Below are 26,805 nucleotides of genomic sequence, written 5' to 3' on the forward strand. Positions count from 1 at the left end.
CATGATCATAAATTCAGCTTCACATTCTTCATTTCACTGCTTCTAAGACAAAAACATGTTCTGACCTGAAATCACAGTCAGTGATTCAAATGAAAGTGAAACATCATCAACATTTAAAGCACAAAGTTGAAGCTGCTGTCACTTCCACACACTCTGCTTCTACACACAGCACAGACTCACTGAGGAACCAGGAAACAACCAGAACCCAGCATGTAGAGGCTGAGTGAATGTGGTGCTGAAGGTGTGGAGGTGGATCAGTGTGTCAGAGGAGACTCTGTAGAAGGACAGAGTGCCAGCAGGACAGTCCACATACACTGCTGCTCTGTGAGAGACAGAGGAGGAGGAGATGGATGTTTCTCTGTTATTGTGACAGACATAGTAACCATGATCAGAGCAGATCAGACTCCAGGACTGATTGTTTAATCCAAACATGCAGTCAGCACTGTGTCCTTTCCTTCTGATTCTTCTGTAACTCACTGATATTTCAACCCCTCCTCTCCACTCGACCTCCCAGTAACAGCGACCAGTCAGAACATTTCTACACAGCAGCTGAGGATCACAGTCAAATCTGTCTGGATGATCAGGATATGGCTGCTCCTCACACACATGTGTCACCTTCCTGTTGTTGTCAGACAGTTTGAGCTCTGTGTGCACTGAGTTTGTGTCGACTTCAAGTTGACAGAAATCTGATGGAGAGAAAAAGACACAGCTGCAGTTTATCATCTGACACATCTGATGGCTTCATTCTGTCTTTACTGACTGATGTGTTGTTCATTCATACAAAGTTTATCATCAGACACACACACACACAACCATACAGGAACACACACACACACACACACAACCATACAGGAACACACACACACAGATTTTCAAAATAAAAGCCTCCACATCATTACAGACCTTACTAGGCCTGGTGAACTACATACAAGCCACCCAGAAATATGCAGACACACACTATACACACCTGCCAACACACAGACACACAAACAGGGATTTTCAAAATAAAAGACCTTGCACAATAACAGGGTATGGCTGACGTGTAGATTTTCAAAATAAAACACTCAAACATGTTTTAACATGCATTAGGGAGTGTGTCCCCCCCCCCCCACACACACACACACACTTACACAGACACACAATGATTTTCAAAATAAAAGCCTCTAATTCATTACACAGCTAACTAGCGCTAGCCACCCCTACAAATTATACATCAAATCGACCGGCTCGGTCAGGACTACTACCCTCTGAGGTTTGGTAGCAATCGGATAAATGGTGTTTGAATAAATCCAGAAAAACTGCTATCAACCCTCCCCACAGGCATCAAATCACTGTCAAAAGTTTGAAGCCATGGCGTTTGGGCATGCTTTCACACAGAACCTTCATTTAAAATGTAAAATGTAGATAAACATTAGACCTCTGACATATTGAGTCCCCATGTCTGTGCCACTTTTTGTTTTGACAGGCAAGCCACTTAAGCTTTCACATATGCCGGTGATCAGGAATGAGGTTTGGTGGTATATAATGGGGGGACCGGCAGCAGAGTGTGGGCGAGCGCGCATTGGCCCACTCAAAATTTCTTGTGAAATTTTCTAGGTTATATATACAATAGTTATTTCTATTTTCTTTCCTGTTTGATTCCTCTGTCCTTATGTTCCTTTCTTTGGTTGGGATTGTTGGTGCATTATCATTGAGGGTTTTTCCTGTAGAACAGACCAAAAGTCCAGTTCATATGTTCACTGGGCCGAAGCCTCTGTCATAAAATCAATAATGTCATAATATGCCACCAGTACTGTTGTCCACAGGATGAAATCACACGTTTAAAAATTATTATTATTTATATATATTTAACATTTCACCACAAGATGGCAGCAAACATGGTCAAACTCTCACCACCCAGTTTTGCCAGTGATCTGTGTTTTTTCTATTGCCCATTTCTAAAATGGCAAGTGTGAGTAAGAAAAGGAAGGTTGACAGCGAAGGCCGAAGTTTCAGGACAAGTGGAAATGGAAGAAGAATGTGAGGACAAGACATCTTACACATTGAAACCTGTTTTGGAGCCAGACCTGCCCCCTTTACTGCAGCTGAGAGCCCAGTCTCTTCCTTCTCATCAGAGGTCCCTCGTTAATCGCAGGGGTTACGTTCCGAAAAAAACCCGCAAAAGGTGAAATCCATGAAGTGATCGGCTTTATTTTTTACAGTTATTCTAGATGCTTTAAGGCTGTGAACCCCTCACTACACACTTTATACTCCTTTCTCTCCTGTTCAAACACTGTCAGAGTTCAAACCTTCATAGAAAATAAGTCCAGTGTTACAGAAAGAAACCAAAGCAAAAAAGCAAAATAAAAGGAAATATAATAAATGAAGATTAAAAAAATGGTTTGTGAAATGGAAGTTGTGGCGGCTGCACTAAAATGAATAAGTTAATGTGGTCTGTTCAGAGCTGTCAGTAAAAGCTTGTTTAACTGGTTTCGGCTGTCCCGCCTAACAAACGAAGAGATTGCTTCCAAAACACTATAAATCCAGAAAAAAGTGTTTTCTTTCCCAAAAAGGGTTTATATGAAAACTTCTACTTTATGTTTCAAACTGTAATATATCATCATGAGTTTGTAATAACATCAAAAACTCAAATCTATATTTTGATTTTAAACATTTATTAAACAATCAAATCTTTTTTCCACCCAAAAAGCTATAAATCCATTTCATCAAAAAACTAATTTTATGTATTTATATATGTATTTCTAATAATATTATTTCGCCGGCTGTCAGTTGATCCGCATGACAAAAGTTTTTCTCTTTAGTATGCGAACAGGAAATGGCCGGTATTTTCCCTCCAGCTGAGTTTCGGGATTCTGTATGGAAGGCTTCCACTTTTTTCCCATGGAGGAAACGAGGACTGCCTCATGGATACTGTCAAAGTTATTCATTTCACACAGCTAAAACACTCATTTAAAAGATGACTGGACATACTTTCTATCTACTGACAGGGCGCCGCCATGACAGTTGGAAAGCTGGCCTGTGATTGGTTGAATGGAAATGCTGCATTGTGCTGAAAATCAGGGTGTTTGTAGCAGATTGGGAAAAAAGGGACGAAGCGGTGCAGGGAAACATGGCGGATAACGTGTTTTGTTACTAATTGATTACAAAGCTTTAAACAGAGACCCTGTGTGAAACTTATTTTGGTGGTAACTCGTTTTCTTAAACATTGGCGTTTCTCGCCCTAACCCTAACCCTAATAATGCTGCTCACAGCTCAGTGTCTCAGTGTCCTCACTCTTCAGTCCATCAGTCCAGTCTGACCCTTTGGATGAGATTCTTTGTGTCTGGGTCCTGCCTGCTTTTTGACTGTGGAGCTGTTTATTCCTGTGTTTGGACCTTTTCAACCCTTTTTGGTCTCTCATTGGATTTTGTCTTTTGTCTGCTTTGGTTGTCTCTGTTATGTCCCAGGCTGAGGGGAAACCCACACACAGCATGTCTGCACCTCCCCACTCGTCCCCACTCTCAGATCGGCAGCTACACAGGCTGGTTTCAGTGTTAGGCTGCAGTTCATGAACTCAGAGCTGAGCAGTGCCCCAAACAAACACAAAGACACTACAACACACTAAAGCTCCCTAACAAGAGAAAAAAGGAAAACCAATGACAAAGCTGGAACCTAAAACTCCTGCTGGGGAGTAATAAACTCCAGTAAACACGAAAGAAATCCAACCGCCGAGGCTGCGCTACAACAGCTCTGATGGACTGATAGAACACTGACTCATGCACAATAACATGAGGAAAGACCGAGTCAAACTTACACTTCCTCAGCCCAGGTTTTAACCACTGCTCTCCACCATGCTCCACCCTGCAGGAAGAAACACAGTCAGAATGATTTTCTAACCAACATGAGTCCAAACTGCTGATCAACATGAAGCAGAGTTCCTCAGTTTGTCAGAGACACACAAACAGACTGAAACTCATCTGTGTCGACTCCAGAAGAGTCTCTCCTGATCTGCTCTGTGTTTATTCATGTCCTCCATTCTGTGAAATATTGCTCTCTGTCAGTGCTTTACTGTAAAATCCTCTTCATGCAGCAACAGTGTAGGTTTGATATCAGCATTGTGCATTTATCCAAAGCAGCAAACAAGCCACACTGTCTCTGACTGTTTGTTGCTTTCACTCTATATGCAAACACAGGCCTGGTTCACATGTGTCATGGATGGAAGAGTTTCTGACACACTTCAAATAAATACATTCACTCATTTCTGTGTAGTTTTTACAGTGATAATATTGTAGTGACTCCCTGCTCTCTGTCTCTGACTGAAGTAACTCCTCCTTCTACCATTGTGTTGTTGTCTCCTCTGAAGCTTCACATATGGATTGTTTCAGGAACATTTGTTTGTTGAAATAATTCAGTGGTTCTTACAGCTGAGGAAATTAATAAGTAGGGCATCATTTTGTATTTGAGCTGCACTAAGTGTGACTGAAAATCAGTCTGTATGTATTTTGATATGAAGAACGTGTATAAAGAAAAGTGAAGTTAACATGATGGACACTTAATGATGGAGAAAGATGAACATCAGGGATCAGTGATTATTTCTTCTCTGCAGTTTCAATCCATCCATCAACAGCTGTGGATATATGACCTAAACTGACAGACTGAGGAGGACTCATGCTCTGTGGTCTCTGTGTACCTGAGAGTGTCCAGACTACAATCTGGACTGTTGAGTAAAGCAGACAGCAGCTCCACTCCTGAGTCTCCTGGATGATTGTAGCTCAGGTCCAGCTCTCTCAGATAGGAGGGGTTGGAGGTCAGAGCCGAGGCCAGAGAAGCACAGCCCTCCTGTGTGATCAGACAGCCTGACAGACTGGAGGTACAAAACACGTCATGAACTCAAGAAGAAAGAAGGGAAATCCAACAGATCTTCAACATGAACATGAAGCAGAATTTAACTGATGATCAAAAAGCTGTATCCTGACCTGAGAGTCTTCAGTCTGCAGTCTGGAGTCTCCAGTCCACGAGACAGCTGCTTCACTCCTGAATCCTGCAGGTCATTGTTATTCAGGTCCAGCTCTCTCAGACTAGAGGACTGGGAGCTGAGAACTGAGGACAGAGCTTCACAGCTTCTCTCTGAGAGGTTACAGCTGCTCAGTCTGAATGAAATGAAATGTGCACATTTAACACTACTGATTTTGATATTAATTGTAAAAGGTAGAGCAGTGTAGATAAAAATATTGAGACTGACCTCAGAGTCTGCAGGCTACACCTCTCCAGAAAACCACCTAGGTGCTCCACATCCTGCAGATTGTTCTCACTGAGGTCCAGATATCTCAGCTGGGAGGGGTTAGCCTTCAGAGCTGAGCCCAGAGGTAGACAGCTGGTCTCTGACAAACCACAGCCACACAACCTAATAAGACAATACAAGACATTGATAGAGCCACTGATACCACTGATAATTTAATAATATGGAATAACATTAAAACATACAGATTACTGTTACTGGGATGGAAGAAAATTATTATTCATTGAATTACTGAGCAACATTTGAACATATGATTAGATCTGATTTGTCATCAAAGCAACAGTGACTGAAGATACACATGTCTGTGGTCCTTTTCTGTTTGTCAGTCCTGACAGATGATTTAAAAACTGGACCTCAGCCTAATAATAACATTAACTGACCTAAGAACCTGCAGTATGCAGTGAGGACTGTCCAGTCCAGCACATAGCTGCTTCAGTCCTGAATCCTGCAGTTTGTTCCCGTTCATATCGAGCTCTGTCAGATGGGAGGGGTCGGACTTCAGAGCTGAGGCCACAACTTCCCAGTGAGTCTCTGAGAGGTTACAGTCAGAAAGTCTGTGATGACAGAAATATCAGAACATTATGAAAGGGACACTTTAAGTAGTAGCAGTGATCTCATTTGATCTGACTGTTTGACATGTAACAAAAACTCTGATCATTCTCATCACCTCATTTTGACAGTGTATTTCACTTTATTTCTCTGTTGTAGGTTCTTTCAGCTGATATTGCTGACAAAGATAAATTCTTCTCTTTCATTCAGAGACTTTCAAGAGTTATTCTGTGTTGTGTGACATCCTGATTGAACTGTTTGTGTAATGGTATGTGTCTGCATGTTTGCAAACCATGATGTTGTGCTGCAGTTTTTGCAGTCTTTGTATTTATGTTGTTTGTGCAGCACTTTGGCCACATACAGCTGTTTTAACTACAAATAAAGACACATTTATTGTCCATTCATTTAACAGCTTCAAACAGAAACATAAAACACAATGTTTTTTTTACAGTAGAAGAACATCTGAGACAAAACACAGCTGATGTGATGTGTCAATGAACACAAGGAGCTCTGTTAGAGAGAAACATACAGTGTGAATGTGTCTAAGAACTAAACCAATAAGCTACACTGATTGGTCACATCTGGACTCACCTGAACTTTCTGCAGTTCCTCACAGCTGGAAGCAGTCTCAATCGTCCTTCTGTTGTTGTGTTGTACTTCATCAGGTCTAGCTCATCAAGAACCTCCTCTGACATCTGCAGCATGTAGGCCAGAGCTGAGCAGTGGATCTCAGAGAGTTCCTTCTCTGACCTATTCTCTGACTGCAGGAACTCTTGGATCTCCTGATGGACTGAGAGGTCATTCATCTCCATCAGACAGTGGAAGATGTTGATGATTCTGTCAGGAGACACTGTATTAGTGCTTTTCTGTTTCAGGTTGTCGATGGCTCTCTGGATGGCCTCTGAATAGTTTTCTGTCTCACCCAGCAGGTCTTCTAAGAGTCTCTGGTTTGACTGCAGAGAGAGGCCATGAAGGAAGCGAACCATCAGGTCCAGGTGGCCAGTTTCACTGTGCAGAGATTTCTCCATGACTCTGTCCAGGATGTCATCCAGAGATAACTCGTCGCCGTCTTCGTCACCGTCGTTGTCGCTGTCGTCATCGCTGTTGTTATCGCTGTTGTTATCGCCGTCGTCACCCCTCAGGAAGTCTAGCAGCTCCTCAGTGTCCCCTTTGACGAAACAGTGTATGAGGTGGAAAGCAGCCAGAAACTCCTGCATGCTCAGGTGAACAAAGCAGAATGTCGTGTCTTTCTGTTTCCTTCTTCGCTCTTCCTTGAAGATCTCTGTGAACACTCCTGAGTACACTGAGGCTTTACTGAAATCGATGCCACACTCTTTCAGATCCTTCTTATAGAAGATTATGTTGCCCTTTTCCAGCTGCTGAAGAGCCAGTTTTCCTAGTGAAAAAATGCACTGACTGGACTCTGGTCCATATTTATCTTTGGTCTGATTTACCTGAAACATCAGAAACTCTGCGTACATCTCAGTCAGGGTCTTGGGCAGCTCTCTGGTTTCCAACATGTCCTCCAGAACTGTAGCAGTGATCCAGCAGAAGACTGGGATGTGGCACATGATGTGGAGGCTTCGTGATGTCTTGATGTGGGAGATGATCCTGCTGGCCTGCTCCTCCTCTCTGAACCTCATCCTGAAGTACTCCTCCTTTTGTGGGTCAGTGAACCCTCTGACCTCTGTCACCACGTCCACACACTTGATCTGTTTGGCTGCTGCTGGCCGTGTGGTTATCCATATGCGAGCGGAGCTCAGCAGTTTTCCATTGATGAGGTTTTTCACCAAGATATCAGTGGTGGTGGACTTAGTTACATCAACAGAGTGACAATCGTCAACATGAAGGTCCAGATGAAGGCGGCTCTCATCCAGTCCGTCAAACACAAAGAGAAGCTTGAACTCACTCCTGTCGTAGTTGCGGTTTCCTGATGACTGCAGAGCAGTAAAGATGTAATGAAGGGCCTCCTCTTTGATGCCCTTAGCCTCTGGGATACATTCATAAATGAGGTTTGCCAAACTGAACTGTTTTCCCATCAGTGGATTCAGCTGACGGAAGGAGAAGGGGAAAATGAGATGCACATCTTGATTGGCTTTTCCCTCAGCCCAGTCTAGAATAAACTTTTGCACCAGGAAGGTCTTTCCAATTCCTGCGATTCCGTTGGTGAGCACTGTTTTTACAGGTCTTTTTTTTCCAGAAGGATGTTGGAACATGTCTCTGGGTTTGACAGATGTCTCAGTGTCTCTGGGCCTCCAGGCTTTCTGGATCTGTTGGACCTCATGCTGTGTGTTGATGTGTATGTCACGGCCAGCTGTAATGTATAGCTCTGTGTAGATATCAACCAGACACTCTTCATCTTCTGCCCAGCCTTCTTGTGCACACAGAAACCTGTCCTGGAAGTGGGATTGGAGTTTCTGTTGGTAATATGTGATGTGGCGTGGCTCCGGTACTGGAACCATCCCATCTGTCAAAGACAGTGAGTAGGTTAGTGTGTGTACACATACAGACATTGAGCATTAACTTTTAGAGGCAGCCCAGTCTGTTCCTACAAAGCAATACAGATCCATCATTGTCCAAAACACATCTCTGCTGCAGGTGAAACAACATGGCCGACACAAATGTGCCACTGTTCCACACCCATCTGAGCCAGAGCTGTGTTCTCATGAGAAACAGTAAAAGCTACAATCAGAACATCTTATCAGTGTGAATCAGGTTCCTCAGTCTCACTCTTCCTTTCATTACAGCTTAGTGCCCCCTGCAGTGCAAGCATGGAATCAGCAACACAGACCTGAAAGTTTGGAACACATGTTTGGAATTATAAAAACAAACCTGAGGTGAAAACCAGCAAAACTTTATCTCTGTGCAGGTTGTCCGCAGGGTGCTGGAGGGTTCATGGGAGTTCGCCCAACCAGTCCACATGTGTTTTGTGGACTTGGAGAAGGCGTTCAACCGTGTCCCTCGCGGCATCTTGTGGGAGGTGCTCTGGGAGTATGGGGTCCGTGGCCCTCAGCTGAGGGCTGTTAGGTCCCTGTATGACCGGAGCAGGAGTTTGGTTCGCATTGCCGGCAGTAAGTCAGACCTGTTCCCAGTGCATGTTGGACTCCGGCAGGGCTGCCCTTTGTCACCGGTTCTGTTCATAATTTTTATGGACAGAATTTCTAGGCGCAGCGAGGGACCGGAGAGGATCTGGTTCGGGAACCATAGGATTTCATCTCTGCTTTTTGCGGATGATGTTGTCCTGTTGACTTCATCGAGCCGGGACCTCCAGTGTGCACTGGGACGGTTTGCAGCCGAGTGTGAAGCGGCTGGAATGAGAATCAGCACCTCCAAGTCTGAGGCCATGGTTCTCGACCGGAAAAAGGTAGTTTGTCCTCTCTGGGTGGGAGGAGAGCTCCTGCCCCAAGTGGAGGAGTTTGTGTATCTCGGGGTCTCGTTCACGAGTGAGGGAAAAATGGAGCGGGAGATTGACAGACGGATCGGTGCAGCTTCCGCAGTAATGCGGTCGCTGTACCGGTCTGTTGTGGTGAAGAAGGAGCTGAGCCGGAAGGCGAAGCTCTCGATTTACCGGTCAATCTACGTTCCTACCCTCACCTATGGTCATGAGCTTTGGGTAGTGACCGAAAGAATGAGATCGCGAATACAGGCGGCTGAAATGAGTTTCCTTCGAAGGGTGGCTGGGCGCTCCCTTAGAGATAGGGTGAGAAGCTCAGTCACCCGAGAGGAGCTCGGAGTAGAGCCGCTGCTGCTCCACATCGAGAGGAGCCAGCTGAGGTGGCTCGGGCATCTGGTTCGGATGCCTCCTGGACGCCTCCCTGGGGAGGTGTTCCGGGCATGTCCCACTGGGAGGAGGCCCCGGGGAAGACCCAGGACGCGGTGGAGAGACTATGTCTCTCGGCTGGCCTGGGAACGCCTCGGGATTCCCTCAGAAGAGCTGGAGGAAGTGTCTGGTGAGAGGGAAGTCTGGGTGTCCCTGCTTAGACTGCTGGCCCCGCGACCCGGCCCCGGATAAGCGGTGGAAGATGGATGGATGGATGGAGGTTGTACTGCTGCTCGTTTGATGTGTCCAATCAAAATGGAGGATGGTTTGTTATGTCACTGATAGTTATAGGACAAAAATCTACTGTATGAAAAAATAGCCCATGTGGGACAGGAAGTTTTCTGTCCACGTAGAGATAGTACGACGTTGTATTAGGGCTATTGTAAGAAAAAGAAATACTGACCCGGAAGAGGCGGGGGGCTAATATTCTAAGATAAAAGTAGCAAATTTGCTAGAAAAAACTCAGAAATGTATGGGAAAACCTCAGATATTCATTCACATTAGGCTATAAAGTCGCAAATCTGGATAGACGTTGCTTGCTGTCATGGTCGCCGTGGAAAAGCTCATCAAGTTTTACTGTGGCAATGCTGTGAGAAAGATAACACCGTTGATAACCTTTCCTGCTTCAACCTCCCAACCGTAGTCAGGAAGCACAGAGGACGAGCTACGTTGCTCGTGGTTAAGCCCCACCGTCACACACAGCTGGAGTAAAGGGAGACCAGAGCACTTTCCTGTCCTTGCAGGGCGGCAGCTTTATTCTCTTATTCTTTACGCTGTACATATACTTCTTGTTAATAACTCACCCCTCTCTCAAGCTAAGAACTCTCATCTTCTCTCCCACTCCTACACACATACACTCTCCTGTATCCTGCACACTCACATACACACACCGCCACAGGTACACACATGTAAGGAGGTAATAACTTCTTCATTTACTTTTGATCCCATTATTTTCCCTGTATTATGTTGATTGTATGGTTTTTCCATGGGACAGTGGGGTTTTGGCGCCCTCTAGAGGGCCCTTGCAGAGTTGGCAAGGGATACTCCACCCTTGTCACCAGTCTTACATGTGCTGTTCGCGTGGTAAGTCCGAGTCTAATAAGCTCTGCAGAAATTAGCAACTTACTTTGTTGTTTTGCTGTCATAAGTCCACATTCCTATTGTTATATGTTGTTGGAATAATAACCATAAGTTTCCTTTTAATGTTGGTTGCTAAGCGTTGTAAATTAAGCAGTCCGTTTGACAAGCTGTTAGCTGCTAGCTTAAATGCAGTAGCAGTGCTGTCTCGTAGTACAGCGCTATATGCTAATTTTGGGTTTATTTTTCAGTGTGTCACTGTGGAGCTTGTTAGAACTCTGGATACAAGATTTCTGTGTCCAGCCTGACCCTAATAAACGGCCTGTCGAGCCAAGAAAGAAGTTGGTTTTTGATTACACAACGCAGAAGAAAGTATACACCCACTACACACACACGTAGGCTACTCACTGCCATCCTCTTAAGAAGGCATATACCACTCTCATAACACCCTGAACTGAACTAAAGCCCTGAAACAGTTTACATGTACACATAAACCGTATGCATGCATGCAATGAAGATGACGTCTTGGAAACACAACACGATTCCGTGACCAAGAAAAACGGATATAAATTTCTGAGTTTTTTTTCTCACAAATTTGCTACTTTAATCTCAGAATATTAGCGCCCCCCCCCCTTTCCAGGTCAGTATTTCTTTTTCTTAAAATGGCCCTAATATGCTGTCGTACATAACAGAGAATGCAGCTTCTCACCTTCAGCATGAGGAGAAGACAAAGTCTGAGTTGAAGGTCCAGGGTTAGTGTTCCTGATGTCATCCAATGTCTGCTGCAGGTCCTTCCTGGGGATCTCCCCTAAAATGTTCCAGGTGACCTGCACTGCATTAGGAATTCCATATGTCTGCTCCATCACAGTCACTGTTTCCAGCCTGTGTTCCTTTTGCAGGTGGCATGTTTTGATGGGTGCGTGGCCCTCTAGGCAGCCGGGCTGCTGCAGAAACCAGTTGAAGGTTTTGAACTCTTCATCTGTCAGATCTTGCAGAATGTTCAGAAGGTCCTTTGACGTCATCACAGCTTCCTGGAAAAGTCAGAGGACATCAGCAGCAGCAGTATGTATGAGATGAAGTGACACCATGTCAGATTAGCTTGCAGTGGGAAAACATTCAACAAGAGGCTGTCATTGCACAAAGAGATCTTCAACATGTCAACACAGTGACAGTGGCATAGATGACGATGTTGACAGGGGTGGACAGCATCAGAGAGACAGCTCAGGTTGTTCTGGGGGACAAAGTCAGAGAGGCCAGAGTGAGAGGGTTTGGGAGAAGAATGTTGAGAATGGAGCTGCCAGACAAGAGGAAGACCAAAGAGGAGATACTGTGTATGGATGTGCTAAGAGAGGACAGGAAGTTAGTTGGGGTGAGAGAAGAGTTTGCTGAGGATAGATGTATGTGGAGACAGAGGATTTGCTGTGGCGACCCCTCATGAGAACAGTGACGGCGCCCCCTGCAGCTACAGACTCCACTGCTGCTGAGAAGGTGCCATGTACAGAAGCTGTGTGGGGAGGTCACATGCTGTAAGTGGAACAGTGCACACACACATTCAGTGTTTGCTTCAGAGTTCTGTCACTTCTCTCCATGTGTGAACATGTGAATAAATGAACATGTGTTCATGTGTGTTTCTGTCACAGTGTGAACAGACTGAGTGAAACACTGAGACCTTCCTCTGTAACAGTCTGTGGACTGTTTTCTATAGAAAGGACAAACACATGAGCAGCTACTGTCTGAGCTCTGAGGACTGACACACTTCTCCTCATGGCAAATATTAGATTCACATATTTATGAACCCTTGAAGAGAAAATGTTTCTTCTGATGAGTTTCAATCATCAATATGGATTCATGAAAAATAAAACATGACAAATTGATGCATTTAAATGTTTTAGTTTTAGTAATAAGAGTCATCTGAACTCAATTAAACCAGATGCACCTGAACGCACCATGAACAGTAAACCAACCAAACTTACGTAACGTGGCGCGCGGCTGTTGCGCAGCACAGGTGTGTTAAACCGGAAACAGACTGATCTGATAAAGTCAGAATAAAGCGACCTTTTCTCCGCTTGAAGCTTTGAACGAGTCGATCTGAGTTTCAGAGCAAATGAAGCTGCTGAACTTTACAGAGAGAACGATCAACAGAGACGCTTGTTGTTTGTTCCGCGTTTCAGGGACTTACTACAATAAAGATCCATCAGTTACAGGCAGTAAAGATCAATGAGGTGATCACACTGATGATTGATCAGATATCGACAGACTCACCTGCTGAATCAGTCCTGACTTCCAGAAGTTTCCACCTTCATGTGTGGAGCTGCTGGTTCTGCTGCAGTCTGTCTGACAGGAGCTCAAAAACCAAAGTAAGTCCACAGAAGCCACGCCTTTAAACCAGGACACGTGATTTAAAACATTAAAACATTTTAAGCCACGCCTTTAAAATCACATCTGGTTCAAGTTTATCAGCTTTAACTTTAAGAACAGCAACAAAATAATAACAATGTGCTAAAATCTGTCGCTGTTGTGTATCAACCAGCAAACAGTCATTGAAACGGGCATGTTCAACAACCAACAGTGAAAGAGATCGGCCTGTACGGGGATCGAACCGGCGACCTTGGAGTTCTTAGCGCCACGCTCTAACCAGCTGAGTGACGAACTTCAGTCCTAATAAAAACATTCCCTGACCGGGACAACAGACCTCTCAGGTCATCTGTCTGAATGTGTTTGGATGACAGCAGGGGGCCAAGTTGTTGTTTCACCCTCTGAAACTCTTCAGTAAGATGTTCAGATCAGTGGGTCCAGGCTTCACACTTCCTCCATGTTTCAGTACATTCATATCAGAACATACAAAGACTGCGTGAGCCTCGTTTCTATGAAGTGCAGGTGCACAGAGCCCTTTGCCCACAGATCACTCACTTTTTATGTCGGTACACTCAAAAAACTGCTGGGTTAAAAAATAACCCAACCTTAACCCCACTGCTGGGTCACTATGGGACAGAACACACGCTGGGTTATTTTGGCCCAACTGCTGGGTTCTACCTTTTTAACCCAGACTGCTGGGTTATTTTTTGACCCAATCTAGTGAGTCAAATTAACCATATTGCTGGATCAATGTTACATATAATCTGGGTTGTTTTTTGACCCAACCTTATGGGTCAACTTAATATATTGCTGGGTAAATTTTACCTATAGAGTGGGTTGTTTTTTGACCCAACCTTATGGGTCAACTTAATATATTGCTGGGTAAATTTTACCTATAGAGTGGGTTGTTTTTTGACCCAACCTTATGGGTCAACTTAATATATTGCTGGGTAAATTTTACCTATAGAGTGGGTTGTTTTTTGACCCAACCTTATGGGTCAACTTAATATATTGCTGGGTAAATGTTACCTATAGAGTGGGTTATTTTTGACCCAACCTAGTCAGTCAAATTAACCATATTTCTAAATCAATGTTACCTATTACCAATTTGTTTGCTCCAACCTAGTGGGTACTCATCCTAACTTGATACAGTAGATTAATTTACTTTGGAACTGTTTATTAGTCAAAATTCAGATTCTGACAACACATTTCTATGTAACAAAACACAGGTAAATGTCAGTGGAAACCAAACAAACCAAACAGTCTTCAGAGATAATCCACACTCTAGGTATGGGCAATGGCTGTCCTCAAAAATTTGACAGCTGAAGATTCTTGTCCATTTATTTCATAAATGCAGTGCTGCAAAAACTCCCATGTGGGTTGGCACTCCTTTGGGTAATTCGTGTCAAAAACATAAAAAGACTTAAAGCACAGGTCCACAGCTTCAAGCAGCGAGTCAGTCTCAATGGCATGGCCTTCCACAACCAGAAATGTTTGAGACACTCTCTCATGTCCCAGCGACAGAACGTGTGGAAAGGTGTTATCCACATTTGTCAGGTACTCCACTATATTGGTTCCAACCTGTTAAATAACATATCAGAAGGTTAGTGTCATAATAAAACAGAAATTTATATTCATATCAACATTGAGTTATTGATATCATATATAGGATAAATGTTGTGAAAGCCTTTCTAGTTATCATCAGTGTTCAACTTAGTTTATATTTATCATTAGATGTGTAGTTTCTGATACTTACTGTCAAGCATTTTAAGAAGTAAAAATCCTCACATTTATTAAAAGAAATATGTGAAAGATAAACTTACAGGCTGCATGTTAACAAATGCCCTTTGAGACTCCGCTGTCGTGGGTCTCACAATTTTTCCACCTCTTTTGAAGAGTGATGGGGGAAGCAGGTTTGGTAAGGCCTTTAAAGCTCTCTCACCTTTATCAAATACACAATACATAGTGCCCCGTTTACTAGTGCTGTTTGTGATTTCCATTATGATCAATTATGGAAAATATATTGTGGATGGAATATGGATAATAATTAATTATAATAAGAACAGGTTTCACAAGATGGATACATGGATAATACAAATATCTTACCAGGTGTGACATCATCTGGCACAACATTTATTTTTCCCTCTCGTTGGGCATATTTTAAGATTTTGTCTGCAATTGCAGGCCACTTCTCAAACATTTGTCCTGCTGCCTCAGGATGAAGTTGCTGAAAGTCTTGCGATATCTGATAAATAAAAAAAAGAACAAATTAATTACGATAGCACTGAGAGTTCAATAAGTACATAATAAAACAAACTTTTTTAAATTACCATGCCAGGATTGTCTGTCAGCCTGGGAAACTCCCTCAGGATTTCACTGATGGTTTTGGAGCCGTTACATCTAATCCATTTGCTTCTGTGTATGGAGGTTTCCTTCATCTTGGCCTCCACTTCAGAGACTGGATATTTGTTAGCTTTCAGCCAGGCAACCATCTCTCGAATATTTTGGGGAGATGAAAGTGAATCTGTTGAACAATAGTAAAGGCAGTAAAGAGTGTGAACTTGTTTGTGAAAGTGGTTGTCACAATTAGATGTTGATTGGCAAGAGAACAAAAACATGAGTATAAAATTACCATCCCATTGCTAAAGAACGGCTGCTAAATGTATCATACAACCTCAGCAGTATCTATAGTCCCTCAAACAACTACCCTGCAACAGAAAAATACTGGAAAAAAATCATGTAAATGAACAAATAATGAAAATATGATACCTTACCTGGTGTAAGGACAGCATGGTCCTCTTGTGGTTCCTGTTGGCGCGGGCGAATCAGGCTCCTCATACGCTTTCTGACATTTCTCAAGCGCTCCTCCAAAAAACCTGTAGCAGGTCTGTGTTTTCGGCCAGGTGTGTACCATGCTCCCTGTGACATAAGATCCAATTCAGCTTTAAGTGTAAACCCAATAATAGGTAATGAAGCAATTAACAAAAAATGTGTTTGTGTTAAAAACCACATTAATGGAACACAGTTGCCACATTGCCAAATTGACTATTACTCATTTCACTTCCTTGCTGTCCTTCCATGGCACGCAATTTTTTTTTAAGAACAAAATAATTTGACAGTTTGTGACATCTACATAACTCACTCAACTCTTAACTGAAACAATTACAGCCTTTTCCTTGAGTAAGGATGTACAACTAAACACATTTGTAAACAGTTCAAAAACGCACATTTTTAATTTATGCATTTACTTTATTGGTGGGATAAAATATACTGATTACTAAATATCTGGGTGAACTTACATAGCTGCTGCCTGTGTCATCCTTAAGACATGGAAATTCATAAATCAACGCCATGGCAAGTGCTATCTTAGTGTCTGAGGGTGGCCTGTAGAGGATAGCATTTAAAAATGGGTAGAAAGGTTACGATGCCATTATATAAATCAACTGCATTAAAATTTTATTTTTTCTCCTTGCAAAACTTGCTTACATTTCGCCATGTTTTTCAATAAGGTGGGATACCAGAAGTCTCACAAGAAGCTTCCTCTCTTTGGATGTAATTGATTGCTTCTCATCCAAAGTGCTTAATATAGATCTCCCTTCAAGGCTACCTCCCAACATTTGGCGAATCGCCTATATTGGATATAAACAAATTACTTAAAGATTTTTACGCATTGCACTGTTATCTAGGTGCTTAGAAAATTCAAACATACAAATTCTGGATGAAGCACCACAGTAAGCAGAGTTGTCGATGCCACCGTTTCAACATTCTTTTCTGATAAACATTGATCCTTTGTCGAACAGGCAGCTTGGAGCTATAGTAAGGAGGGATTCAAAAACTCATCATGCACTTAAAACAAACATTTAACACAATACATATAATTCAACACCTGATCATAACATTGTGAATGTCAGATGAAATGAACAGCGTCTTAAAAGATTCTGTATCTAAGTGAAACATATAAACAGTCATCATTATCCCTGAAGGACTTCACTGCATGGAGAGTGTGATAGTCAAGGAGGGAACCTTGATCAACAGCAAACACATCAGTGGTTGCTGTTACACCGTAGGCAAAGAAATGCTTCTCAAATCCTACTGTATCCCATTTTTGGATGACAAGCTTCACTCTGTCACCCAACATGAGAAGGCTTTTCACTCTACCAAACTGGGGCTCGCCATCAGCAGTGTAAGACAGAAATACTGTGGTTCCAGGTTTGTAGTGTGTACCATTTACTTTTACCCAAGCTGGCACAAAGATCTCTGTAAAGGGTGGAATATCCTCAAGACCATTTTGTACATCACAAAAGCCATCCATTACGGCAAGCAAAACACTCTGGCCTGGACCAACCTCTGTTTCATTTTTAAACACAGAACCAGAGAGGAGTGAGTAGCATAGCATCATCTGATGCCGAAATGCCATAGTCTTACAAATATTCTTAAAGTTACAGGTGACATGGCTGATGCGTTTAAAGAAACCATGTTTGGCTTCAAATCGCATCGACCAGAACTGAACAAGTGGTCCCAAGTGTAGGATTGCATTTGGATAGTGCACCATGAGGTGGTGCTTCGGGCGAAGATGCAATCTGGGGTACAGCTCAAGGAACAGAGAGTGATGCTCATCAATCAGTGCAGCCAAGTAAACTACAGCCTCTGGTGTAATGGAAGAAGAGAAAATCAACTCCATACATTCCAGAAGGAGAAGCAAGAGCTCCCAGTGCTTGTTTTCTTCAGGAATGAGGTCCCCAATCATACATGGCAACCATCTGAGGAGACACCATGTTTGCGCTGCAGACTGATGCATTGCTCCTTCGGGATTTTTAAGTTCATTCTTCCCAATCAAGGATGGCTTATTCTTCAGATCAGGAAAGCCATAATCAAAACTTGTGATCCGGAAGTTGAGTTTTTCAAGGGTCAAGTGTTTGTCCTCAATCAGTGAAGAGATTACCAGCTTCAACTCATATGGCCCCACCCCTTCCAACAAGTCATGCATTATGTCTGCAACTTTGTTGTCTGTGACATGAAAGTAGGACAGACTGTTTAGGATGCTGTCTCTTTTAACACCAGTCTCAGACACATTACCATGACAAACATCTTCAGCATGGTTTGTTTCATTTCTTATCATGGCAAGATCCTCTTTTGTCTGTGTCCTTGTGATGTTCTTGTGTGCCTTGCACATGCGACAGAAGAAATTACTTGAGAAGCTCTCAGTAAAACCTAGAATGGCATTTAGGCCAAGATTGTCCCCACACACCTGTGCAACAGAAAACCTCATTTCACCCTTGAAAAGAGGTGTGTTGAGGGAGATGCCAGTGATCTCAAGATCTTTCAGCTCCTCTACAATTGACTGTAGAACACTATCAATCCCATAGGTTTTTGCATCATCTGTTCTGTAAACTGCTATGAGAAAGTGTGATGAGAGTTTTGATAGAAACTCTGGAGGCAGACTCTTGATAGTGAAGTAAAGGAACCCCAACTTGTGTACCACAACCTTTGAGCCTAGTGGGTTAACTATTTCACAGTCATCGTTGTACAAAAGAAGTGGAACAGACACATTGCTGGAAAAGAGACAATGCTGCTTGCAATACTTCCCATCATAGAAGTCTATGAGTACTCCATTTTCTCTTTTCTGCCAGGTGAAGATGGCCTCCAAAATGCCAGGGATCTCAAGCAGTTGAGTTAGCAGAGTTTTCAGTGGGACACGAAAAAACACATCCTGAACAGCAACCTGTCTAAGTGTCCCAGTAGCAGAGTCCCTTCTCTGCACATATGAGACTCCAGGCAGAGCCTGCTCTACAGGCTGGATAAAGTATCCTGACTTTGCAAAATACTGCATTTGTTTGAAGTCTGAATCCAAACCTTTAAAGGGGCACACTGCCTTATCAAAATCACGGGCAAGTTCTTGCACCTCTGGGTCATCCCGATGGCCGAATTTCGCAAAGAGAGACAAAGACTTTCTCTGAAGTGAACCCACAATGTCTGAAATCAAGCAGGATGTCTGTGCAACAACAAAATTGACTGTACTATATGTCTGTGCTGCCTTGGCCTTAAGAGCTGCTAAAAACAGAGCTACCCGCTGTGTTACAGTCTCTGGCTGCAACTCGTCCCAGAAATCATCTTCGTTTCTGCCCTGTTGTGTAGGAGCCTCAGATGTGTCTGCATTTGCTAACTCTCTATCAATGGGACCTGAGAAACACTGTACAGACATTGTTGTGGTACCAATTAAATGCTGTCCAGTACTTTGGGCACTTTCTTGGACAGAATGTTGAAGAAGATGTCGTCTGAATGACCGAATATATCTGAATGTCCGTCTGCAGCCATCTTCGCAGCATTGAAAAAAGGACGAAGCGGTATTAACACCATGAACTGCCCTTAAATGAACAAACAGTCCTTTTGCATGACCAGGGATTGCCTGTCTGCAGCGAAAGCATGTGAATGACATTAGAGAACTTACCTTTAATCTTTACCAAACTTACAAAAACAAAAGCACTTTACTCACAAGCTCCTTGTGATGTTTTTGAAATTTGAGACGTTGACCAATTTTTGGAATAAGATGCTGCATGGCAGCATCATCCAGCAAAAGGAAACTCTCCTCATCCACTTCCTGCTCTGAAAATTAAACAGACAAAAACAGACAGTTGTAGTTTTGAGTCCACACACAAAATATGCCACAGATAAATGAAGTCAACTTCGGCTTAGTTGGTCATAAAACCAAGCACATCAGCTGAAGAAAAAATTAAAAAAACACCTTCTGTTTAAATCTAAAAAGTTAGTTAGTTTACTGTAGTATTGGTGTAGCTCTTCAGGAAAGGCTATTTACAATGAAAACCCTCATAACATGTGCTTGCATCTTGATAGACGTTTTAGCAATGTTAACTAAATATTAAATATTAGCTTACCTTTGAATGTATCCAACAGGGTGTCCAGCTGCCATTCATTTAATTTTGTTTTGACAAATTCATCCATCAAGTCTGATCTAGAATAATTAGAATCAGAATCAAAATTACTTTATTCATCCTCAAGGGGAAATTCGGGGATAATAATAATACAATATTATTTATAATTATTTATAATATTTATATAATAAAAATAATATTAAAGATAAAATGTTTAGGCAATGAAACAGTCTAACTTTGTATATATAATTTGCCAAGAAACATATGCCAAAAATATGTAAACATAAAAAATTTAATCTAATCTAATAGATGAAAATTGGTACTTCGGCTATAGGGCGCTGCCATATTTTCGACGCGTCACTGTTGTCGTCATGCGTCATGTGATTCGGTACAAACGCACAGCAGTGAAACCTATTGATTTGTTATTGTTAAGAGAAGCCGGTCTGTTTGCAGTCACTTTTAACTTAAATGCATACGGCAGCGATTCATTCTCCTCTAAAGACACAGAGACCCGCAAATAAAATCTATTTAACGATAACGTTAAATAAAATTTGTTGTTAGTGTTTATTTGATTGATTATTTTATTTACATACCATTAACGCATTAACCACAGAAAGTAAACAATAGTGTTACGCCTCAAATAGATTTTGGGAAAAGGCCGCTAGCTTCGGGACTCTCCCAGACGCTTACTCCTGGCCCACCGCTGCTCTTGCCTTTCACACAAACACACAAAAAAAAATCTGTTCCCCCAAAATGTACCACCACTATCAAGCTGATCCTGCCAACAACGCCAAATGTTATGTGGCTATGAGACCAGCTGAAGAAATGATGAGAAGGTGGGTCTAATCAAATCAATTTATTAATGCAATCAAACAACATAAATTTGCCCACCTCCACTACCCCACTTCCAAAGAACGGCCGCCCGGAATGAAAGAAAAGTCCACCCCACACTTTATGAACACTGCAACTGTGATTCCACCACACACGTGAGTCAGGCACTGCAATTGTGTTTCACTGCACACGTGAGTATTTAGACACTGCAACCGTGTTTCACTGCACACGCCTGGCAGGTCGTATGGAAGTAGGGTAGGTACGGATTAAGGGGAAAACAAAAAAACGAAATAACAATAAACAAATTAAGAAAGAAAGAAAAACTAGTCCGCCCCAAAGGCACCTCCCAGTTCTTTTGTGCCACACACCGGCTCACTTGCCGGTGTGTCGGATTAACTGGTGCCCAAATTAACTGGTGACCGAGTTGGTGCGATACAGATGTAACGTGGGCGTGTCTCTGCAGGACCCGTTTCTGTTCAAACCAGGAAGTAAACATCGGGAGTTCTTCTTCCATAAAATTCTATTTTTACTCGTTTTAGGAGCAACAATGAACGTGACGATGTCGGCCAGCATGTAACAGCATGTTCAGCGTCCTCAGCTGTGTGGAAAATAAATATATTATGAAGCCAAATTTAAAAAAGAAAACGCGGTCACATCTTGAACCGATGGAGGTTTGTTAACAGGGTCAATACAGACCATACATAGAACCTGCTAGTTATGGTCGGGAGATTTTCTATGGCCGTGATTGTTGATTCCTGACCCCCAGGTAAATAATCTTGCAATATACTTGAATAATAGTCCTGATTGTGTCTGTTATTAGAAGACAGAATCCACGCATCCTCTGTGGATGTAGGCTGTCACAGTTTAACCTGGCTGTGGAGGTGTGGACCACGGCGCTGCGTGGGATTCAGCCAACATCCATTGGGTCATATCAGTGCTGTACTGTTTACTTTATGTGTAGGTTACACCACAAATCAACAGTGTCACTACACAAACGCTGCTGATAATGTTAACAATATATTTAACCATGAACGTGCATTCTAAGCAGTATTGTCTGTATCGGATTATTTGGTGCCGCAGTATTTTGAACAGGCAGATGCGCGGACACCAAACACCTCTGTTGACACCGCTAAACTTTTTGTTGTAATAAAAAACTCATATTGTTGTTTTGCTGGTCACGTTTAAACAGATGAACAGCAATAAATGAAAACGTTTATCAGCTGGGGCTACACTGATAATGCTCAGCTCAAGAAGCGATGACTATGAAGGTCAAGGTTCAAGGTTCTATGTATGGTCTGTATTGATCCTGTTAACAAACCTCCATCGGTTCAAGATGTGACCGCGTTTTCTTTTTTAAATTTGGCTTCATAATATATTTATTTTCCACACAGCTGAGGACGCTGAACATGCTGTTCCATGCTGGCCGACATCGTCACGTTCATTGTTGCTCCTAAAACGAGTAAAAACAGAATTTTATGGAAGAAGAACTCCCGATGTTTACTTCCTGGTTTGAACAGACACGGGTCCTACAGAGACACGCCCACGATACATCTGTATCGCACCAACTCGGTCACCAGTTAATTTGGGCACCAGTTAATCCGACACACCGGGCGGACTAGACAAAGAAAAGAAACCGACAATTTGCATGCTATGGCAAGAGCAGCGATGCCCATCAACCCGACGCTCTGCAACAAAACAAATACTTTCTTTTAAAACCTCTTTACACTTTATTAAATCATGCTTAAAATACCTGCAATATAATTAATAATCCTTAAAATACCTGGCATCTGCGTGACCAAACTACTTGTGAATACCTGTATGGCCTCCCTGCACGCCAGTGTGGAGCAAGGTGTGCACCTGCCTTACTCCACCGGGCGGAACCAAACCCCAACACCTTTGTTCCCCCGTACAAGGAGCCCTATATATGCGGGTCGACTTACCCTCCCCTTTTTCCCGACCTGAGGCAAATAGCACCCGCTACAGGATGTTTGTGTTTAATACCAACTCACACAGTATGAATAAATCGATGCGATGTCAAGTCAAAACTCACGGACGTAGTCGCGCACCTTAAATCTTCGGTGCGGCTTTTGGAAAATGACGGCTCACTTGACTGCAGTCACGATTGCTGTGCTCACACTGTACGGCTGTATGGTGCGATTGTCGGCTGCGACTTCAGGTGATCACACTGAACCCGAAATGAAACATGTCTAACCCGGTACTGTTGCTGTTTCAAAGAAAAAGTCAGTCAGAATTTGTGTTGCATGCTGCTGCATCACCTCTGTCCTAAAGCGATAGAGTATAAATATATCTCTCTCCATGGCTGTGCTCTGTCCAACAACGTATGGGCGCCGCCATGTGTGTTATCGTCTGTAGCAACTTCATGGAGGCTCAGAGACATCGCGTATTCGGCCAACGCATGCGCAATAAAGGAAAAGAGACTTCGGGCCGTATATCTACTTAAACAGTGCTTTACTCTTACGAAGGGCAACAAAAATATCAAACATGTCAGAAATTCAACCGATCATCCGATTGCCGCTCGTGCCACTTTAACCGCCTCCAGTAAGCCCATGTCGACTGACGCACGACAAAGCTAAAATTAGGCCCGAGTCAAACGGACAAGTCTGCAGTGTGCTGCGTCCCTAATGGTCACTTTAAATGCTAAAAGAAGGATTCTCATGTTTGTTTTTAATCGAACTCGGTACTAAAGAGACTTACAATATAAACGGACACAAAGGTTAGGACTGTGAATTCAGATAAAGACACACAATGTATTGGCTAACTTTATACTGACGGCTTGTCTTAGCTAGCATATTTGCTCTGGCATACGCCAACCAACAAGTATCACGGCACAGAATAAGAAATATGTACACCACAAGCATTATAATTCAATATTGCGACGATAAGTGACAATTAACATTAAAATAAACACAATATGGTGACCTTAACCGACAAATGAAGAATATTAACCTACCAGAAAGTCCAGCAGTTGTTTCCCCTGCCAGCCGAAAAAACTGGAAACTTCCATGGGCGGGAAAATAAATGACACTGTGGCTGGGTCAAAATAACCCAACCAGATGGCTGGGTGGTGAAAATGCCTTTGATCCAGCATGAGCAACCCAACCATTGGTTCACAGTACCCCAAACAACCCAGAATGGTGACCCAGCATAATCAACCCAGCAATGTGTTTACAAAAATAACCCAGCACTTTTTTGAGTGTAAAGTTACCGCTGTTGGCTCGTGCGTCATTACGCACAGCTCTGTCACTGTGCACACTTTGTTGAGTCCCCTGTGGTGTGACGCTGCAGGAAGGAACAACGATCACATGACGTCAGAAAGCGGCCGCAGGTTATCATGACTGTAAACAGTCACATGATGAAACAACAGAGTGCTGAGGCTGCAGCTCTGAAGTGTGGAGCTGAACTAGAGCTTCTGTTATTCAGCAGTGATCTGCTCATTAACGGTCTGCTGCTCCATGTACAGCAGCCTCCCTGTTGTTGCTCTGTCTGTGTCTGTTTACATGACAACAGCTGTGACACAAACAGAACAGTGATGGACTTTATTCAACCTGCTCAGCGAGAGAAGCAGCGAGCAGCTCTGATAGAAGTCTGTCTGCACCATCATCAGGGTCTGATGCTGCTGCAACAGCCGGACTCTGGGACAAAGTGACGTCAGCAGGTGTCGGTTTGTCCTCTGAGTCTCTGAAGCAACATGCGGCTCAGCTGGAAAACAGCTTCTGATGGAGCTCTGATAGTCTGACTTCATCTCTGAGAGGAAGAAGAGGGAGAAGCCGCTGCGCAGCCGCGGACTCTCTCCAGCAGCAAAGTGCAGAGATCATCAGAGCTCCACATGAGCTGAACATGAAGAGACACAGTCCGCTAGCAGCTCCTTCACTGTCGGCCTGCAGCGCTGCTCCCACACTCATCTGGACTCTTTCATCCACACAGAAAACACGAGCGGAACATTCAGCCTGCAGAGGAGCTGCCTTGGATTGAGTCTCCGCGGTTCTCATGGTGTGTTCAAGGACCGCCTCTCAGCTGATCATAACTACACTCTGACTGTGCTTGTGTTGCAGCTACGAACTGAACATGGCAGAAGAAGCTCCAGCTCCAGCCGCCGCTCCGGCCGAAGCGCAGAAGAAGAAGGTCTCCAAGCCGAACAAGTCCGGCCCCAGCGTCAGCGAGCTCATCGTGAAAGCTGGGGCCGCTTCCAAGGAGCGGAGCGGCGTGTCTGCAGCCGCCCTCCAGAAGGCTCTGGCTGCCGGAGGATACGATGTGGAGAAGAACAAGTCCCGCGGCAAGAGCCCAGAGCCCCCACTCAGAGAGCTCATCCTCACTGCCCGTTCAAACAGGACCTCTGTGATCATGCTGCTGCACACTGCACAGCTCCACCTGGTTCACTGGGGTTAGTTTGTTAGTGTTAGTTCATGTGTTTACTTATATACTAAAGCAGTAATAAACCTATATTTATTAAGTCAAAGTCAGCTTTATTGCCAAATCTGCTATATGTGCTGGACATACAGAGAATCCAAATTGCGTTACTCTTCACTCCGCAACATATAACATATAACTAAAAACTAAAGATAAATGTAAAAAAATGTACCTACAATGAGGCACACACAAAATACAAGGCACAAAGTGAAGGCACAATGCAGTGAGAGTGCAAAAGATGTATAGTGCAAGACATAATGTGTTGCAGTTGGCATAATGTGAACAGTCCAGGAATAGTTTAAGACTTAAACTATTAGACACGCCCACGTTACATCTGTATCGCACCAACACGGCCACCAGTTAATTTGGGCACCAGTTGATCCGACACACCTGTGCCGCTCTCTTGGTCCATCATTTTACTGTTGAAAAAAATAGGCCCGCAAAGCATCTTGGGATATGTAAGGCCACGAAGGATGGTAGCGATGCATCCTCCGAATTCTGGCAAAAGGAGGACGCATTTGAAGGACCCTTAGAATTTTGGCGAATTGGGACAGCCTTCGTGCAGCCTAGATGATGAAGATGATGGAGGAGAGTCTCCAGGTCCACACTGCACAGAAAGACCCCTGATGGACTGTCGGTTCTGGTCTTGTTTACGATGAACAATGCAGAGTGCAACTCTGACAAGAAGAATACCTAGAACAACTCCTGCTGCTATCAGTCCAACAGTGTCTGCTGTCTGTCCTGGGTCTGCTGGTGGACTCAGAGCTGGACTCAGAGTTGGACTCAGAGTTGGTCTGTCAGTGTGTGTCTGAGCAGCAGCTGCTGTAAAGGACAAAAATGTGAGTTGAGACTTGTTGATGTTTAAATGAACATGTGGACTGTTTGAATTGAACCTGATGCTGTCTGTCTGTACAGAATATTATATGTTACAGTTAGAAGAACAGAAATCAGACAGTTCTCAGCAGACAGCAGCTTTAACTTACTCACCAGAGACTGTGAGCTCACAGCTGGAAGAACCAGAACCAGAAGCTGTCCTCACATCACACACATACAGACCAGAGTCTTCAGTCCTGAGTCTGGACAGATGAAGTCTGATTCGTCCTTCTCTGAGGGCGTCTGTGTCACTCTGGACTCTTCCTGAAAAACCGTCATCCACAGACTCTGAGAGCTCAACACCAGCATGGACCAGATACAGGACTGATTCTTTCCGTCTGGTTAAATGACAACAGTAGACATGAATGTCCTCAGTCTTAGTCTGAGTGTCTGTGGGGAACGTCCACTCCAGTGTGATGTGGTGGTTCTCCTCTGCCTGATAGGAGCTCTGTGTCTCCTTCACTTCAAGTGCTGCTGCTGAGGAGGTGAGGATGAGGAGCAGCAGGATCATCTTCTCTCTGTGAGAGGACACAGAGGTGAAGAGTCATCAGGTTCAGTCAGTACTTGTCAGTCAGTATTTGTTGTTTTACTGTTACACAACAACACACACACCTAAACCTGAGAGTGTTGTTTGTTGACACACTGTCACTTGCTGCTGGGTAAAAACATCCCTCTGTATGTATCAGAGAGGAAGATGTGACTTC

The 26,805-nt window shown here is 43.5% G+C and overlaps 1 protein-coding gene across 8 annotated transcripts; it reads right to left on the reverse strand.

The window, feature by feature from the left end:
• Positions 1-14,239: 14,239 nt before the first annotated feature.
• On the reverse strand, positions 14,240-23,938 carry LOC114435281 (uncharacterized). 8 transcript variants are annotated; one of them, XM_028404899.1, is made up of 11 exons: positions 23,772-23,938; positions 19,973-20,049; positions 19,573-19,682; positions 16,789-16,890; positions 16,566-16,708; positions 16,379-16,463; positions 15,854-15,998; positions 15,410-15,603; positions 15,186-15,324; positions 14,903-15,021; positions 14,240-14,660 (listed from the first exon to the last, which is right to left on the reverse strand). In XM_028404899.1, the coding sequence occupies exons 2-11, from the start codon at positions 20,037-20,039 to the stop codon at positions 14,364-14,366; spliced, it is 1,401 nt and encodes a 466-aa protein (XP_028260700.1). In that variant the 5' UTR covers positions 20,040-20,049; positions 23,772-23,938; the 3' UTR covers positions 14,240-14,363. The 8 variants fall into 8 exon arrangements, 7 of the variants coding, with proteins under 7 accessions (XP_028260700.1, XP_028260702.1, XP_028260698.1 ...); XM_028404901.1 differs by lacking the exon at positions 23,772-23,938 and adding an exon at positions 23,077-23,112; XM_028404897.1 differs by lacking the exon at positions 23,772-23,938 and adding an exon at positions 22,615-23,011.
• Positions 23,939-26,805: the final 2,867 nt, after the last annotated feature.

Source organism: Parambassis ranga, chromosome 5, assembly GCF_900634625.1.
Source record: "Parambassis ranga chromosome 5, fParRan2.1, whole genome shotgun sequence".
NCBI classification, from domain to species: Eukaryota; Metazoa; Chordata; class Actinopteri; family Ambassidae; genus Parambassis; species Parambassis ranga.